This window comes from Mizuhopecten yessoensis, unplaced genomic scaffold (genome assembly GCF_002113885.1).
Source record: "Mizuhopecten yessoensis strain PY_sf001 unplaced genomic scaffold, ASM211388v2 scaffold10949, whole genome shotgun sequence".
Taxonomy (NCBI): Eukaryota; Metazoa; Mollusca; class Bivalvia; order Pectinida; family Pectinidae; genus Mizuhopecten; species Mizuhopecten yessoensis.
In genome coordinates this window covers 791,507-809,468 of record NW_018408802.1, presented here as the reverse complement: position 1 = coordinate 809,468, position 17,962 = coordinate 791,507, and the positions used below count along the sequence as shown (strand labels likewise).

General features: G+C 34.8%; 1 protein-coding gene across 1 annotated transcript; it reads left to right on the top strand.

The window, feature by feature from the left end:
- Positions 1–7,524: 7,524 nt before the first annotated feature.
- Positions 7,525–17,592, top strand: LOC110463973 (signal recognition particle receptor subunit beta-like). Its single transcript, XM_021518943.1, has 7 exons — positions 7,525–7,666; positions 9,169–9,263; positions 11,558–11,638; positions 12,093–12,175; positions 13,495–13,554; positions 15,233–15,364; positions 16,058–17,592. The coding sequence occupies exons 1-7, from the start codon at positions 7,543–7,545 to the stop codon at positions 16,257–16,259; spliced, it is 777 nt and encodes a 258-aa protein (XP_021374618.1). The 5' UTR covers positions 7,525–7,542; the 3' UTR covers positions 16,260–17,592.
- The last annotated feature ends 370 nt before the right edge of the window (positions 17,593–17,962 follow it).

The following is a 17,962-nucleotide window of genomic DNA, read 5'->3' as shown; positions in this document are numbered from 1 at the left end:
GTTGTATGTTAAAGAGATACTTTGAAAAAACACTGAATTTAATTGTTATTGTTTTTCTTCGTCGATATTGATAATAAAAATGTTGAACGGGGAATGATGTACTATCAAGTACATCGTTAAGTACTGGTAAATTAAAAGCATCAACGCGAGTAAAAATTTCTTAACTTCTATTCAAAGTTACCCAATTGAAGACATCAACGTTGAGAATTTCTTTTCTATAATGTTATAGATTTTTGGTCAATTAGAAACACATGATTTATTAACCGAAGACGAAATAACCGTACGGTGAAATTTGTTTCGGTATATCAAAAAACATGTGTGTGTGTGTGTGTGTGTGTGTGTGTGTGTGCGCGCGCGTAGGTGAGTGTGTGTGTGTCACGTTCATCTTTCTGTTTTGTACAATAAATCAATAAGAGTAAAATGAAGAAGAACCTTGTTTTGGAAATATAATCGATCAATGCAAAGATCAAATAGTGACGTTACAATGTACATGTATGTCTCCGCCCGAGCAATTATAAAGATTTATTAAATACTTACTAATAAATAGGTTTTTTTTGTATATGCGATATGACACAATTGCTCTAACCCATATCAGTCCTCGCCGTATCACACCCCAAAACCCGTATCAGCCCGCAAAACCCGTATCACACCCCTTTTGGAAATGTTTCGTTTTTCAATATTTCAAAAAAGATAGTAGTTTTTATTAGTAAGTATGTAATAAACAGAATAAAGCACGCCTTTTTCCATATCACACCCAGTATCAACCCTCGACCAATATCAGCCCGAGGGCCGAAAAGGGCATGTATTATTCTCTGTTTTACCCAGTTAATAACACTACGAAGATAGGTATCACACTGAAATATTTGGAACTCTCAGTATTTGTAGTGAGAGAAAAGATATGTCTTCTCATATTGATGTTTTGATTGAACGCCACGTTGTTTCTTAAGGTCCCGTCTTCATCTGTGACTTAAGTTGTTGTGAGGACATGAAACCCCCGAACACAATGTTCCAGTATTTACTAAAGGAAAATATTCTTATGGTTGTGAAACAACAGATATTCAACGAGAAACCATTAATTCTCCTTTTGTGTCAATTGTACTTGGAAACATCTTGGTCCTGTTCAAACAGGTAAACCTCAAAAGTAATTCGATAGAAAACAAAATAATGTTGATTTCCAGAGTTCCTAAAAACTCATATAATATTTCCTTTGAAAGAATTTTAGTTCTTAAAATACAAAATATATTTGACAACATTAATTAAGATATGCAGTATATTGTTTTTGAGTTATCATCATGGTATGGACAAGATATATCCGTTTAACATATATTGTATGGATTCCGTTTCACAAGGAAAGGTCGCAAAATAGCTACTGACATCAGTCCATATCCGTTTTTGATTCCGAAGTAGGCGTAGGCTTTCAGAATGATTAATATAATCTATTCTTGATCATCATCAATAAAGGGATCTGTTTAATTGATAATGTTATCTGGATTGCATTGGTAACGTTCGTGCCTCTGTCAACATGTCGTGTATGGTTTACTCTCCAGTCAGTTGGTTGTATGTTGATATATGTGAGAAGTCAATATAACGGAAACAAATAAAGTTGTTTACTGTTTCTGTTATCATTGGTGTCCTACATTGCTTCCTAAAATCCACGGGTGTTTTGTTATCGATTTTATTCCTGTCTCTCCTAACGGTGGTTGTTGTTGACTTTGCCTATTCCTATTTTGATGCGTTGGTTTCGCCCTGCTTTTTACTAATATTAGAGAATCCGTACGTATCGTTCACATGAACAATATTACACAAATTGCGTAAACAGTTGCCTGGTTTAAAGGTAATGTATTGTGGGCTTCTGGTGAATTTTCCATCAGGACATAGCTCTGTGATTACGTGAATGTCTCGGATCTCTCCACCTCAAGTGTCGTCTAAAAATGATTTGGTTGGATAGTCGGGATGCTTTTAAAGGAAAACAGGAAATATATCCAAAAGGTCACTGACTGGATTGTGAAACAAACGTAGTAATGGTGGTCGGACAAACGGGACTTGGCCAGTCACATTCAAGTTGTCTTCGTCAGTTGTATACCTTCTCACCTGTTACACGAATATTGAACCGAGTGGCACCAAGCAATGGAGGTACATTTATGATCGCCTCTTTAACTAAAGTGACAGTGATGAAAACATATTTTTACTTTTAATTAATATGCAGAAATAAGTGCATGAGACGTTGCAAATATAGCAACACTTTCATTGTCTCAGAAACAACTATCGTAACGGCAAATCTGAAATTCGTGAACCTGGCAAAACTCTGTTAGTGAACATATAGTATTGAAGGTTTAATGAGCATATACTATATCAGCTACTGTCATTAAAACCATTTAAGGCAAACTGTGATGACTAAACGGACCAATCAGGAGAATGGAGGTAACGTTTGCACGCGTCGTCAAAGGTTTTGTGTTCCCTGTGTTAGTGTTGGTGGCATTGACAGGGAATGTGTTAGTTCTTGTTGTGTATTTTAGACAGTGCTTGGGTGGAAGCAGCATGCGGAAGTCAAATAACACCTTTTTCATCAGTCTCAGCCTTACTTACATAGCCGTTATCCTCATGCCCCTGCCTTGGTACATATACGCTTTTTCCTTAGGGAATTTGGAAAATAACTTAACAGCCAACATGTGTTTTCATGATTTCATGTATGGAACATTGGCGATAATACCTCATTCGGTAACCGTATTGCTTGCGTGTGCTTTAAGCATACAACGATACACGGCCATTCGGTACCCATTGAGGGCGAATGTCTGGTGGACTTACAAGAAGGCTCTGGTTATAGTGTTTGTATTTTATTGCATTGATATTGCTATACACGTCCCTGGATACCTAGTTGCTGACAGTCTTGAGACAGGACTTTGGAATTTTACATCAAATATCACCGAGGAAATGAAACCCGGAATGTGCTTAGCCGTCCTGAAATATAAAACCTGGGTAACAGATCCAGTTATGTTCGGAATAATTTGGCTAACCCTTCGGAACACATTTTTAGGAACTATCCCTAACATTGTTTTAGTTTGCTTTGTAATTGCCACCGTGCGACATCTTAGAAAACTTGATGACAATTCGAACTTGAAAGATGGAAGTTATCATTTTGAAAATGCATTAACATTGCACTCAAATACACAAATACACCGACACAGGCAGACACGCATGGACACCCCGACGCGGGTAATATCAAGCATTGCTTTAACAGTTACCATTGTTGAGAGTATCACTAATATAGTGGTCATTTTAAACATACTCCAAATATCACATCCCGATGTGGTTATTTATAACTTAAAATGGTTTCGTTTTCTATACCAGTTCCAGTACATCATCATTTTTCTAGGCACAAACACGGTCTTTTTCCATAGCTGTTTTTTGCATGCCTCTTTTCGGAAAGAACTGAAAGCTATTCTTTCTTGTTTTTCTTAAGAAAGTTTATTTTTATTTAAATAATGAAACGGTTCAAAACGGAATATATATGATTATAAAGATTCCCCCCTGATGATCCTTAAGAGGGGTGTAAGTATATACGTACTAGGGAGGTACTTAGAGATTTGTATATATTTATTTATCTTTCTTGTTATAGCTGAAAACGACATTATTATTTTGATTTTGCCAGGGTGAAACCTGTGAAGGTAAACATAAATTATATATCTTGAAATCCGTAAATAATGTTTAGGCTGGTTGATGATCACGTGATCCAATATAGGTTTCCGATATATTTAATTAGTCCTGGGAGTTTGGTCATCGAGATTTATCATTTATTTACCCTGGTGTAACGCATGACTGCTGCGGTTGATTGGTGCGCTCTTTCGATGTTACGTAGTTGTGTTGACAGGATTATGTTTGCACTTCACGATTCATTACAATCATAATAACTGTAAATGATGTATTATTCATTAAATACAGTTTCTGTTTCCATCCTAGCAAAGTAAGTTGTTCATTTGTTATACATTATAATGAATGTATAAACATTTTTATTTGTTGTTGCTGTTTCAAATGTGTGAAATATCATCTAATCGTTGAATTATTTATTATATTTTAGTATTAATGAAATAGAAAAAACATATGAACATATGTCAATTTAATAGTCGACGCTGAAACTACAAAATCCTTCAGAATAACAAAGGAAAAGAAAGGTCCTAATATCCTTTAAAAAACAGATGAATTCTGATTCGCTAAGTGTTCCAACGATAGTCCTGGGCCCATATTCATGAAACCATTCTCATGCTCAAGTATGGATGTTGTGCCCAAGCCTAATTTCTTGTTCTTGTTATAACTTAGTAAATAAATCTTATTTTGTCAATGATTTGGAAACATTTGAAGAAACTTAAAGCCAAATACTGTTTTCAATGTTTACATTTGATCGTTTGACATTATCTAAGCGGGTTGCAAAAAATATGGTTTGAGCACAGAATCCATGCTTGAGCATGAGAACGGTTTCATGAATACGGGCCCTGGTAACAATAATCATATCACCATTTTTGATAGCCTGGACGTAAGTTGTTCTCCCAATCTACTCAGAATAACGCTACAAATGTATCCATTGAAAAGGTACGAGTAGAAAAGACCAGGTGTTCCAGAAGGATTAGCGTGTTGTGCTTCATCGACGACCCTGGCCGTGCATGTAGGTCAAGGTCAAATTAAAAACTGCTACAAACTCAAAATGATATATTAAAGTCTTCGTTCAGAATGATGATATAACGGTATATCAGGGTATAGCTATTCTAACACAGCCCTTATTGTGTAGAAATTGTGTAGTTGTCACCACGGCCTTATTTACAACAATACAATGGTTGCTGCACTCTCCATTGCTAGCTCACATAATTTGAATGTGTCCATCAGTAATTTCTTCCAATTACTTCTTCTTCAAAACCAGTGGGGAAAACCTCGGTGTTGAGGACCGGGCAAATCGGAGTGAGTTCTCCCTAAGTGTTACTTATCTTACCCTTTGTAGTGGATATCGACCAATTTGGTTTGAGACATCCTAAGGTGGAAGAAATTTTAAAATGCGCTAACAGAGGGATTGACCTGCCGGGTTGCCAAAAATGGTAACTTTGTCATATTGCACCAAGCGACTCGACTGAAGCTATATGATGATATTGGCCATATTCAGTTTGAAGTTTATTCAGGTGGTCCAGGATTTTAGTTCCCTGGTAGTCTTGTTATGGGAGGAAACAGAAGTACCCGGATAAAACCCATGTAGTCGTGAAGGTTACCCATACCTTTTCAACTCCAATTGGGGAATCGAACTCTGGACAGCTTGATGAAAGGCTACATTTTGTATATTTAATGTAGTGCGCTATCCACAGAGAAACCCATCTATCCCAGAGTGAGAATTTCTCAATGTCAACCCCGGCCAATGTTCAGATGGTTTGTAATGAGGTAAAAGACGGTTTACGTATTTCCTGCTGCTGGTCCTACGGAACAGCACACATTACGGAACACCGGTTTAGTGACCCGTCAAGTTCTACATGGGATAGGCATAACTAGACTGCGTGGCTAGTCACTTTAAGGAAACCGGGACTGCGGACAACGAAACATATATCGCATATATTCGTATTCTAAATATGTCTCTTGTTATGCATACAGACATGAAACCTGTAACGTCATTTCGTTCAATAGAGCATAAATAGTGTGCTTTCAATAAACAATCAATCAAAATTAGATACATGTATAATCATGTATGTATATTTTATACTTTTATTGCATTTGTTCTGCGCATCAAGTAAAAATACAATTACAACAAATTATGTTGAATGTGTAACAAGAAAAAAAATAAGAGAAATTAGGTAAGAATTTATTTGTAACAAAATAATTCGGTAGACACTGCAATGCATGAGTATATTGATCTGAAAGAACTAAGAAAGAAAGTGTGGAAAGAAAAAAATACGCAATTTACAAGTGACTATTTAAAAGTGAGCATCAGTGGATATTATGATGAATATATCAACCTTACCACTAACTACACACAGACAATGATGTTTTTTTACAAATCACAATAATCAACATGTAAGAAATGCTAAGAAATTATTGGTAATGGCAATTTATTATATTAGAGTTAAGTTTAACAATTTACTGATTTATGAGAAAGAACGATGTTACAAGACAAGCGTCGATGTCAGGAATGACGTCACAATAGAGCCACCCATCCCTTATTCCAGTGTCCTTCGCGGGCCGAGACCACAACCCTCCTCCCTAAAGAACCCGTCAACCTATAATCTAGTTGTTTATTCTTTGAACTGGGGTGTATAATGCCATCCTCCCAGAAGTGCCACGCCAGCTGGGCGACGTTTTCTGAGGCTTTAGCGCATTGTCTTACCCTTCTGTCCAGTCCGTCAATAAATTTCCATTTTGGGCAAATCTGGACAGGATGTTGGCCAATCGAGTACTAACACATTGTTTTGAGCTAGAAAAGCACGACACATTCTTGAAACGTATTGCCCGGCCGACATTGTCCTGGTGGATGGTTTGATTCCGCTGACGGAAAAGGGGAATTGCGTTGGGCCGCTGATCCCTCTATCTAACGGCTGTGAGATTACTCTGGATGACAACATCAGAACAGATGTCTCCACAAACCATAACAGACCCTTCTCCAAATCTGTCATTTTCCTGCGGAATGCCGCGATTTGTATCTCGTTCACCTCGACGTCGATGGACTCGTTGGCGGTCATAGACCGAAAAAACCCGTAAAACAAGACTTGTCACTAAGTTGTCAGTACAGAGGACATGCATCCGATCAGCAAAGCGATACACAATATTGGACCATGTGCACGGCAATATTACAGACGGCGTGGAAGAACATAAGGACGCCGTGGTTTAAGTTGAAATCGCGTAACCGATTTCTGACCGTTCTTCGGCACACTCGGCGTCCATGCCCACCAATGACGTTGATACGCGTTGACTTTCGCTCCTGAGAAGACTACATGTAACTATGCTGACAATAGGCCTAGCCGATGCATGAACACCAAACCGATGTTGGACGCGACGTTGTGATTGACCTTGCAAAATTTGAGCAAACGATCGAGCCCATTCTCTATCAACTTCACACATGTTTGGACTAAATCGTTGTGCACTTTATCTGTACAGATCAGAAGTTCGTTTTGGAATGGCTTTCAAGTTTATCACAGGTGGGTAACTTCTTATCTATGTATAACTAGATATGATATTTGATTGTTTTGGCTTTAGAATTAAGTTATATTATGATATGTTTAGTGCTGTTAACAATCTGACAATGACATTTAACAAAAACCCAAGATGTATAAATAGCGTATTTTTCTTCCACATGCTGTTCTGTGATGTCTGTTTATCGTGCGAGTTCTCATTAAACCTTATTGTACCACGAAATTATTTTTTAATTAATTTATTCGATAAGGGAAAATACAACAACAAACAGTATAGTGTAAATACTAGCATGTTTCACGATTTCATAAATGTAGAGGTTTCGTTTCGTTTCTCTCTTCACTGGTTTCGTTTCGTGTACATTTTGCAAATTATACATACTGGTTCAAGATGGCGGCCGAACTTCAGCAACAGCTCGAGGAGTTGGTTGATTATGTTAAAACAGGCGTGGAACGACAAGATACAACTGTTCTAGGAACATTAGTTGCTGTAGCTGTTGTATTACTTACTATAGGTAAAGTTACAGTCTATAAACCTAACATTCAGTATTATATCACCGTTAATGATGATGAACATATTGCCACATGGGCAACGACTATACCGACATATGCTCATATGGCACCGGTATTGTAAAAAATGTTCAAGATATGTTAGTGCCTAATCTTAAACAGTGGTGAAACGAAACAGGTTAAGGCCATGTTATCCTCTTTCATAGCCATGTCATTTTTTTTAATGACGTTAATAATCTATATTGAATATTGTGTTCTCAAACAGAAGAAAACTTCACCAGCTGTTCAATTCAGAGGCTACCATTATTAATAGTATGCAAGCATACGTTGGAACTTTAATTACTCTAGATCTATAATATAATGACGGATGTCCTTTAATATATAGCCAGTGGCCACACTCTAAGGTTCAACAAGCTCCCTGAAAGAGGCTATTGTCACCCTAAATTCCAACCCCACGATAGGTGTCGGGTCGTTTCGTAATTCCTGTAGGAACTCTATCTAAATCAGAGAATTATAACGATAGTTACGTTATAACGTTATAAATCTCTGATTTAGATAGAGTTCCTTCGGAGATAGAGTTTTTCGGGTCGTTTCTGGACATGTCAAAAGTCGTTTCAGGATTTTTCATTTTTTTTAATCTTCTGTAGATACCATTGTCTTGTTCATTTATACACCCTTAGTCATGCTGAGCTTAATTTCTCTTCAGCTAGTTGGTATAGAGAGGCATGCCGGCCTCAAAAGTAGATGAGTATTGCTATGGCAATGCACAAAAATCATAGTAAAATAAAATGCCTGAGTAACATATTTTACCATGACCAGTATACAATGGATATTAGTCCGAATTATTCTGACATTTTATCGACTTTTTTTTACATCGGTCTGGAGGCAATTAACAATATAAGTCGATAAAACGACAGAATAATTAGGACTAAATGTATATTTAATCCAAGGGCCTAATGTGACAGTTGTGATATTACTAAATTAATCCTAGACTGGGTAGACTTTTGTATCCTGAAAGTTAAGAAGTGTATTCAAGTTCAACTCACTGCTATTTGCAGGATAAGCAATGAAAAGAAGAATTGTTCTCTTATTATATATATGTATATAACTTCTTACCTGAATTATGACTATCCAATGATTTGTCAATTCTTAATCTGAAATAACTGACCATCTCTAATAAAATAAAAATTAGAGGGGATTCATTATTTCAGACTTTTCAGAATGTTTATTTCTTTGTTTTGTAGTGAATATTTCATAAAATTGATTTTGGAAATGACTTTTAAATAATAACTTTATTTATTTAAAAAATATATATAAATGTATAGTCGATGCAAGCAAAGCAGACATAGAACTTTGCAGTTCAATATTATTGCAGTCATATGCATTATTGTAACATGCAGATCTTTTGGGATAAAAGATTGGTACGGACTACATGTTTTGGTTTAGAGGAAGTTTGAATTATGTGAATCTGTATATATGTAATATCTGTGGGGTTTTTTCATTTCAGTTATATTACTTTTTGTGTCACGGAAAAGTAACAACCGTAGTGCAGTCCTGTTACTTGGAACCTGTGATGCTGGGAAGACACTACTATTTTCTAGAGTAAATATATCCACAAACTAAAATATGTAATAATGTATGTACTGACATAGCAATTCTGACCTCAAATTAATTTATCAATACAAACATGTATATTTATATAGAAAAAATCATTGATAAATATAATTAATCTTGTAACAAAACTTAATAGTTTAAAATAAACTATAAAAATAAAGCTGATGTTTTAAAGCAGTATTTAATTTGTGCAAAGTTGGCTATCTTTTTATGCTGCAATTGTGTGTGTATAAATAAAAAGGTATTTAATGTTACCCAAATAGCTGCTCATGTTCATACAATTCTGATAAATATCCTTTGTTCCCCAAGAAACAGACATGCATAGGTTTTACTATTGAAAACGCTGATTTTGTCGATGATAATATTATATAAATAAGTCATGTTTTTTTATCTGTCAATATTAAACATAACGAAATGAGAGGCCTAGTCTCATTAGTAATCTGCTTTCTACAATGTCAATAATATATACATATAATAGTGATGGGCAATCGGTTTAAAATCATAATTGATAATCGGTTTGTAATCGGAAGTAGTGAACCGATCAATGATTGATTGCATAATCAGTTTATAATTTTATGGGACTGAATACCCAAATACGGTAAAGTGAGAACACTACTACTACATCAATAGACAGAGTGGTTCTCTATACATTAGGTTTTGTTCTTTTATAATGTATGCACATCATGCAAATTTTATGCATTTTTAGGTCACCTGAGCTTTAGCTCAAGTGACCTATTGCTATCCGTTTTCGTCCGTCGTCGTCCGTCGTCCGTTAACATTTTACATTTCAAACTTAAAGTCAAGTTCTGCTGGGCCGATTGAACTGAAAGTTGGTAGGAATGATCGCCTCATGGTCCTGACAAAGTGTTGTTATTTTTCGGGTCGATCAGAAATCCAATATGGCCGCCACGGCCGCCATTTTGAAAACCTATTTCAAACTTAAAGTCAAGTTCTGCTGGACCGATTGAACTGAAAGTTGGTAGGAATGATCGCCTCATGGTCCTGACAAAGTGTTGTTATTTTTCGGGTCGATCAGAAATCCAATATGGCCGCCACGGCCGCCATTTTGAAAACCTATTTCAAACTTAAAGTCAAGTTCTGCTGGACCGATTGAACTGAAAGTTGGTAGGAATGATCGCCTCATGGTCCTGACAAAGTGTTGTTATTTTTCGGGTCGATCAGAAATCCAATATGGCCGCCACGGCCGCCATTTTGAAAACCTATTTCAAACTTAAAGTCAAGTTCTGCTGGACCGATTGAACTGAAAGTTGGTAGGAATGATCGCCTCATGGTCCTGACAAAGTGTTGTTATTTTTCGGGTCAATCAGAAATACAATTTGGCTGCCATGGCCGCTATTTTGCTACTAAGTTCTAATAGGCCGATCTCACTTAAAATTGGTCTAGGAATGATCAGCTCATGGTCCTGACAAAGTTAAGTTAACATTATACTATTTTTTACTCAAATTGGTACATATTTCAACAACAAAAATAAATACTGTAGACTCAGGTGACCGTTTAGGCCCATGGGCCTCTTGTTATCAATCATACAGAATAAATCATAAGAATATATGACTTTCAAAGCATATTTCACATGGAAGACATTTAAATACTGATGAACTGATTATATCGATTGTGGAACTTGTAATCGATAATCGGAATCGGAAAGGGCAAGCCGATCAATTTTCGATTATGATGGATCATTAGCCCATCACTAACATATAAAGTACCACAACTTCGTTAACATCTATTTCATTGATAAAATTATTTGAAAATTAAAAGTATCAGTTCTTTAAATAATGAAATGATCGGTACCTAGTATATATCTGTTTTATTTTCTTGTTTAAATTTACTTTTATTAAGCATTAAGTTGTACATATGATCTGGCAACCTGAATCCTAATGATTAGGAAGTCACACTTCCTGGGTAATGGTCATTTTCTAGTTTTAAACTATTTTACTGGACCGGTACCGTTCCTGTATATATATTATTGTCAAATTTTCTGAAGGGTTATAATTATAAGCATTTCAATTTTGAATGTATAATATGACCTTTCTTATCCTTATAAGCTTAATGATATTTATTTTTAAAAAATGAATCATTAATGAATTATATATGTGATATATGAATGCTTGCTGAGAAGTTCTATCTTAATATCTAAAAGCTAGCAGAGCTGACAATAGTCAATAACAACTTCCATGTTAAAAAATTGTATGAGGTCATCAAAAACATTTAAAAGGAGAAAGTTATTAGGACTAAACTTTGAAGTGTGTTTCTTTTGACAGCTGGTTAAGGAAACAACTGATGATATAATGACAGTTACCTCAATGGAATCAAATATTGGAAACTATAAAGTCAAAAGCAAGGTAAGACATAAAAATGTATGTTACATTAACAGTTCAGCAATGAGTTACCTCCCTTTCATAACATTTCAAATGAATATAAAATTTCTCTGTACCAAGGGTTGACCTTAGTACATCATACACAATGTGTGACATCCTATTTTGTGACATAATTTCATCAGCTTATTAAAAGTCATTGATTTAACTAAAATAAGTTTTTTTCACTGGATAAAATGTAAGAAGCTCAATACATTTTTACTCTTATAAGAACTCTAGTTAGATCACTGAGAATACTGCAATGAGATGACAGTCAAGTGATTCGATAAAAGCAGTGTTAATTAGATTAACTCTTGGCATTTAACTCATTCACCCCTGACATTTCATAATGAACTATTCCAACCTTTGAATCAGAAGAGTTCAAAGTATCTCAAGGGGTGAAGTTAAATTTGTTCATCAATCTTAATTGATTTTTTGACAGAATAAAAGTCTGCGTATTGTGGATATTCCCGGACATGAAAGACGTAGGACGCAGTGCCTGGATCAACATAAGCACATGGCAAGGTAGGCTTGTTTTAAGTTTAACTTCTCTAGAACAAAGTTACCTCCTGGTATCAAAGCCACTCAAACAAACTAAAAAATAATGGATATTGGATGGGGAAATATAGGGGAGGTTTACTAAAATTGCTATATTTTGCTTTTAGGGGATCTGTGCAAGAGGGTCAATCAAATCAGAACATTATTTTAGAATGAATAGCTCAAGCAATGTATATCAACAAGGGACATAACTCCATAAATTTAGGTACCAATTCATGTTCTTATTCATATTCATTTTGTCTACAGACAGATAGATGCATGGACAGACAACCAAACCACATTATAACCCTCCCCATATTATACATTTAGTGGCCTTGTAGAGAAATACAACTCACAAGGACCAAGCTCGAGTGAAACATTTATGAGGGAAAAACAAAGTATCATTCTTCCCTAATGCAAGAGCACTTAATAAATGTATTATATATACTAATATAGAACAATAACACAACAGTGAAGATATATTTGGCTACCGCACCATTGTTGTCTATTTCATCAACTTGGAACTCAGATGTGGTACGTCTTGCCCTCTAGCTAATTTTTCTAGAAAAGACTCCACATAAGAGAAATATGTCTGTAGTTTTCTCTTCTGTTTAGATACAATCAAATCTTCACACCTACCTTAGTATCTAGAAAATTGCAGAATTCATCATTATAAATTGTAATGTTTAAATGTGCTTGAAATATCATACCAGCGTGTATTTGAACATTTCGACACCAGTCACAGAAAAAGTGTGTTTGAAAGCTTTATCTATCAGTTTGCAATAATAAAGAGGAATGAATAACAATGCATGAATATTTTCAAATGAATTTAACTGTCATTTTACAATATCAGAAAGCTAATAATATCATGTGTTAGATATATATCTAATTGTAAATTAAAAAAAGAGGTGTCTTGTCGGTACAGGTAAAATCACAGAATTAATTTAAGTCCAGGGTTTAATAATACTATATTAGATTGGAATAAATTACAATGTATGAATATTTTCAGATGACTTCAACTGTCATTTTACAATACCAGAAAGCAAAAAATATTACATGTTAGAAATTGGACAAAATGTACCCAAAGTGTTTTTACCTATTATACATAATCTGTAAAAATCTACCCCTTTCCAAAGGGTCAACAGATGACCCATGGGTAATAAACCTTACAATTTAGATTAAGCATGCATGGACATTTCCATCCATCAAGAGTACATGTACTAGTGTTGGATTCTAGTAAATCTAGAGAAGAAGACTTTTGAAATTTAAAAAAAACAATAACTACTTATTGTTTCATGTTTTTACAGGGGAGTGGTGTTCTTGGTGGACAGCGGGACACTAATGAAAGAGGTGAAGGAAGTAGCAGAGTAAGTTTACAGTCAATGTACTCACCAAAGTCATACTATCGACTTCCTGTACACAGTTAATGTACTCACCAAAGTCATACTATTGACTTCCTATACACTGTTAATGTACTCACCAAAGTCATACTATTGACTTCCTGTACACTGTTAATGTACTCACCAAAGTCATACTTTTGACTTCCTGTACACAGTTAATGTACTCACCAAAGTCATACTATCGACTTCCTGTACACAGTTAACGTACTCACCAAAGTCATACTATCGACTTCCTGTACACAGTTAATGTACTCACCAAACTTCCAAAGTCATACTATTGACTTCCTGTACACAGTTAATGTGCTCACCAAAGTCATACTTTTGACTTCCTGTACACCGTTAATGTACTCACCAAAGTCATACTTTTGACTTCCTGTACACCGTCAATGTACTCATCAAAGTCATACTATCGACTTCCTGTACACAGTCAATGTACTCACCAAAGTCATACTATTGACTTCCTGTACACAGTTAATGTACTCACCAAAGTCATGCTATCGACTTCCTGTACACAGTTAATGTACTCACCAAAGCCATACTATCGACTTTCTGTACACAGTCAATGTACTCACCAAATTCATACTATCGACTTCCTGTACACAGTTAATGTACTCACCAAAGTCATACTATTGACTTCCTGTACACAGTCAATGTACTCACCAAAGTCATACTATCGATTTCCTGTACAGCATCTTACCCCCATCCTGTTCAGCAGCGAATAACGCATATCATCCACCTCTCATGTATACAAATCAACTTCCTGTAAAAATCCATACCCCGTCCTGTTATTAGTGTTAATTGATTTATTTTTATATCAGATTTATCCTTGTTTAATAGTGTAGCTAGCTAGTGAAAATAATTTTCAAGTACAAAAAAAAATTAAAACAATTAACAGAATTAATAATAGGCTTGTTTATTTTTAAAGGATGGAGTCCAAATTCTAGCGAAAGGATGAGTAATTTTCTTAACTTTGTCAGAAGGACCTCAAATCCATCACTGGAAATAATGATGACAAATTGTTACTAGACTTTCATATTACAGTGTAGCTTAATATCCCATGAAAATTAACTATTTTTTATAATTTATATCTGGTTGTACTACTGATCATTTAAGTAATTCTTCACCTTATATAGCTATGTTGGTCCCATAACTTTAAAGTGACCTCACTAGAAAAGTATCAGAAAGAGTTACCTCCCCTGAGTTCTATAGGCTTTGATCTCATTCCATGGTAATTGTTCTTTTTCGAAACAATAATATATGTTTCTCATTTCAGAATATTTTATTATTTCTTCTCCTGGGGAACAAATATTCATGTTTCCCCCAAACAAAAATGAAATGTGTAAAATATGCTTAACACAATATATATATTTGAATTGACATGCTGCTTAGCATAAACACTGCTGGTTGTCAGTGCTGACTTACGAAGAAAGATAGTCATAGTCATGTGAATGGACAAGGAATTTACTCCTAAGCATCAAACTCTAAAATATTATTACATATTCAGTGACATAATGTTTTTGTCACCTGGTGTTTGTTGTACACGTCTTTTGTATATGATATCAATGTACATGTTCTTGTGTAATACACCTGCATTCCTTCTAAGTTGTTGCCGCCTCTAGCTAAACATGTCTCTTTTTATTGACAGGTATTTGTACACGTTCCTCAGTGATAGTGTGATATCAAACAACGTTCCACCCATACTGGTCGCCTGTACCAAGTCCGATCTGACACTCAAGAAAGGCAAAGATGTCATCAAGAAAAATTTAGCTGCTGAAATGTATGTTTGTGTTCTTTAAGTTTTAAAATATTAAAAAAAGGAAAACAAATACCATTATTATCATCCTGTGTTTGTCTGAAAATATTCAAAGAAAAGAATATCTCATTTACTAAAACAAGAAATTCACAGTTATCACCAACAGTCGAAAATGCTTTCAAAATGAAATATTAATATAATACGTAACAAAGTTAGGTCATTTCTTGTTACTGTCATTTGTGCGGTTTCATCATATTGAAGTAAACTTAAAACACAGAAGTACATTTGTATATCCATGTCACGAACTGAAATAATTATTATTTGCTCAACTTCTTTCGGAGAAAATTACTAAGCATCCTTCTTCTATAAGACTTATTTTAACTTACATCAATATATAGAAGATATCTAAAAAGTTATTATTGATTTTATAATGAATGATAACACTGGATATTTTTAACATAATCAATCATCAGAGATTTAATATAATATTTCTCCCATTAATTCACAATGTGAAAACATGATTATTCTGTTCAGAATTTCAAGAAGATCAGTATCTAATGTTCAAATTTGAGGTGGAGTTTCAGGTACTTGAATTGCCTGCTATTTTATGACATCACAATTTGAACTACTTTTTCCAATACCACTCAAAACTTACCCATGTACAATTAGTGTATAGTTAAGAACACAAAATGTATCCAGTCATTTCTTCATTACTAGGAACATCATGCGAGTGACTCGATCGGCTGCACTGCAACAGCTGGAAGGAGCTGCAAATAACAACACATTTCTCGGGAAACGTAACAAAGACTTTGCTTTTGAAGACCTCAAACCTCTCAAAGTGGATTTTGTGGAATGCAGTTCCTTAAGTGGCAAAATCGATCTGTCTCAAGTTGAGAGTTGGCTTGTAAAGTTGGCATAACATTTGAGAAGTCATTGTTTTGTACATACTGTGTAGGAAAAATTGAGTCTGAAAAAAATGACGTGTAATCTGATGAATGACTGCTGTGTGGAGTGTTGTTTAAATGAACTCGTTTTGTGTAAAGCCACCGTTACCATATGTTTACATTTAGTCATTTTTATGGCAGTCAAAATTGACTTAACCTCTGTTAAAGATTCCAATGAACACTCTTGTTTCCAAGAAACGGGTAGATATGGGTAGAAACGGGAAGATATGGCAAGCTGTCAATTACAGATACATACGGTAGCTACAGTACAAAATTTTCAAAATTTAAGTATTTGCATATCAAATAATATTGTATGTCCCATAATCTTTCATCGTTTTTCCTGTGGATAGGTGATTTATATTAATTCTCAGAGATTTTCTTAACAGATAAAAAAAATCTTAAAATGTTACCTAATGACCCAATTAATACATAATATTTTAAATCTGCCGTTGGTTGAAGGATCTGTCAATTAAGGTTATATAATATTTTCTGTATATAATTATAAAGATTAATGCAATCATGCATGCTGCTAAAAATTGTAGATTTTTATTGTTATTTGAAAAGTATCACATCTGCCACATGTCATTTTGTGTAAGGAAGGGTTATCATTCACATAAGTAGAAGAAATAAATTTTGGAGAAATGTATTTGTTAAAATACTGTTTGTGTTGCTTTACATCACCTGACATATGTACACATTATCCATAGAGCTACCTCTTTAAAAGCAAACTTTTGAATTTTTGGAGAAATATAGTGAAAGCTTTAAAATCTTACACCTTGAGTATCGGTAAAGCGATTCTGATTTAAATTGGTCTTGAACATCCTTGGGTGAAGTTGACTCAATGGTGTATACATGAAGGGTGGGGTTCCCCTGGGTGTAGAGGGTAAGGGTCCTATAAGGGAAATAAATGTCTATCTTTAATGTCATACTTGAATGTAAGCAAAGTTGATTTTGACCTTTTTTGGCCTGGAACAATATTGGGCTGAGAAAACAGCTCTGTGTAAATGGAGGTCATGAAGGGAAATAAAGATACGTTTTTAAAATCCTACTTAAGTACAGGAAAAGGGATTTTAAACTTAATTGGTCTGGACCATCAATAGATAAATTTAACTTTGGATAGGCAGAGGGGTGAGGCCCGAAAGGTGGAATGAAAGGAAACGTTTAAAATACTCCTTGAGTAGGGGTAATGAATTTTACCATAATTTGGTTCATGCTTTTGGAAATTTAATTAACAATTTATAAAGAAAGGGTGTTAATGCCCCATAGGGGGTGGTGGGGAAATGTAGTTCAAAATACTTTTTCTGTGAGTATAGGTTAAAGGATTTATAAACCTCAATTTGCCTGGAGCATGTTTGAGCCAAGGAGTCACATCATGGAGACATAAGGGTGATGCCCTTCTAATATTAAGAGTTTGCTGAAGGGAAATAATAATTACAACAAAGTATTTGGTAAACTATCATAGAAAATAATTATGATTTTATTTATGCATGTTTTTTGTCAGACTTGTTATGCATTATGTTTACATTTTGAGATTTATTGAACACATTAATTTATAAATACAAATTTAACATTCACAAAACAGGTTTATGAAATATGTTATTGAAATCCATTTGTCTGCTTCATATAAAAAAAAAACCACTATAGCAGGTCATCCTGGATATCCAGGGGTTCCGCTCAC

Excerpts from the sequence above, each read along its gene's own strand:
- LOC110463973 (XM_021518943.1), top strand. The coding sequence starts at position 7,543 with ATGGCGGCCGAACTTCAGCAACAGCTCGAGGAGTTGGTTGATTATGTT. Across the intron at positions 11,639-12,092 it reads ACTATAAAGTCAAAAGCAAG|AATAAAAGTCTGCGTATTGT; the intron begins GTAAGACATAAA and ends ATTTTTTGACAG. Across the intron at positions 12,176-13,494 it reads CAACATAAGCACATGGCAAG|GGGAGTGGTGTTCTTGGTGG; the intron begins GTAGGCTTGTTT and ends ATGTTTTTACAG.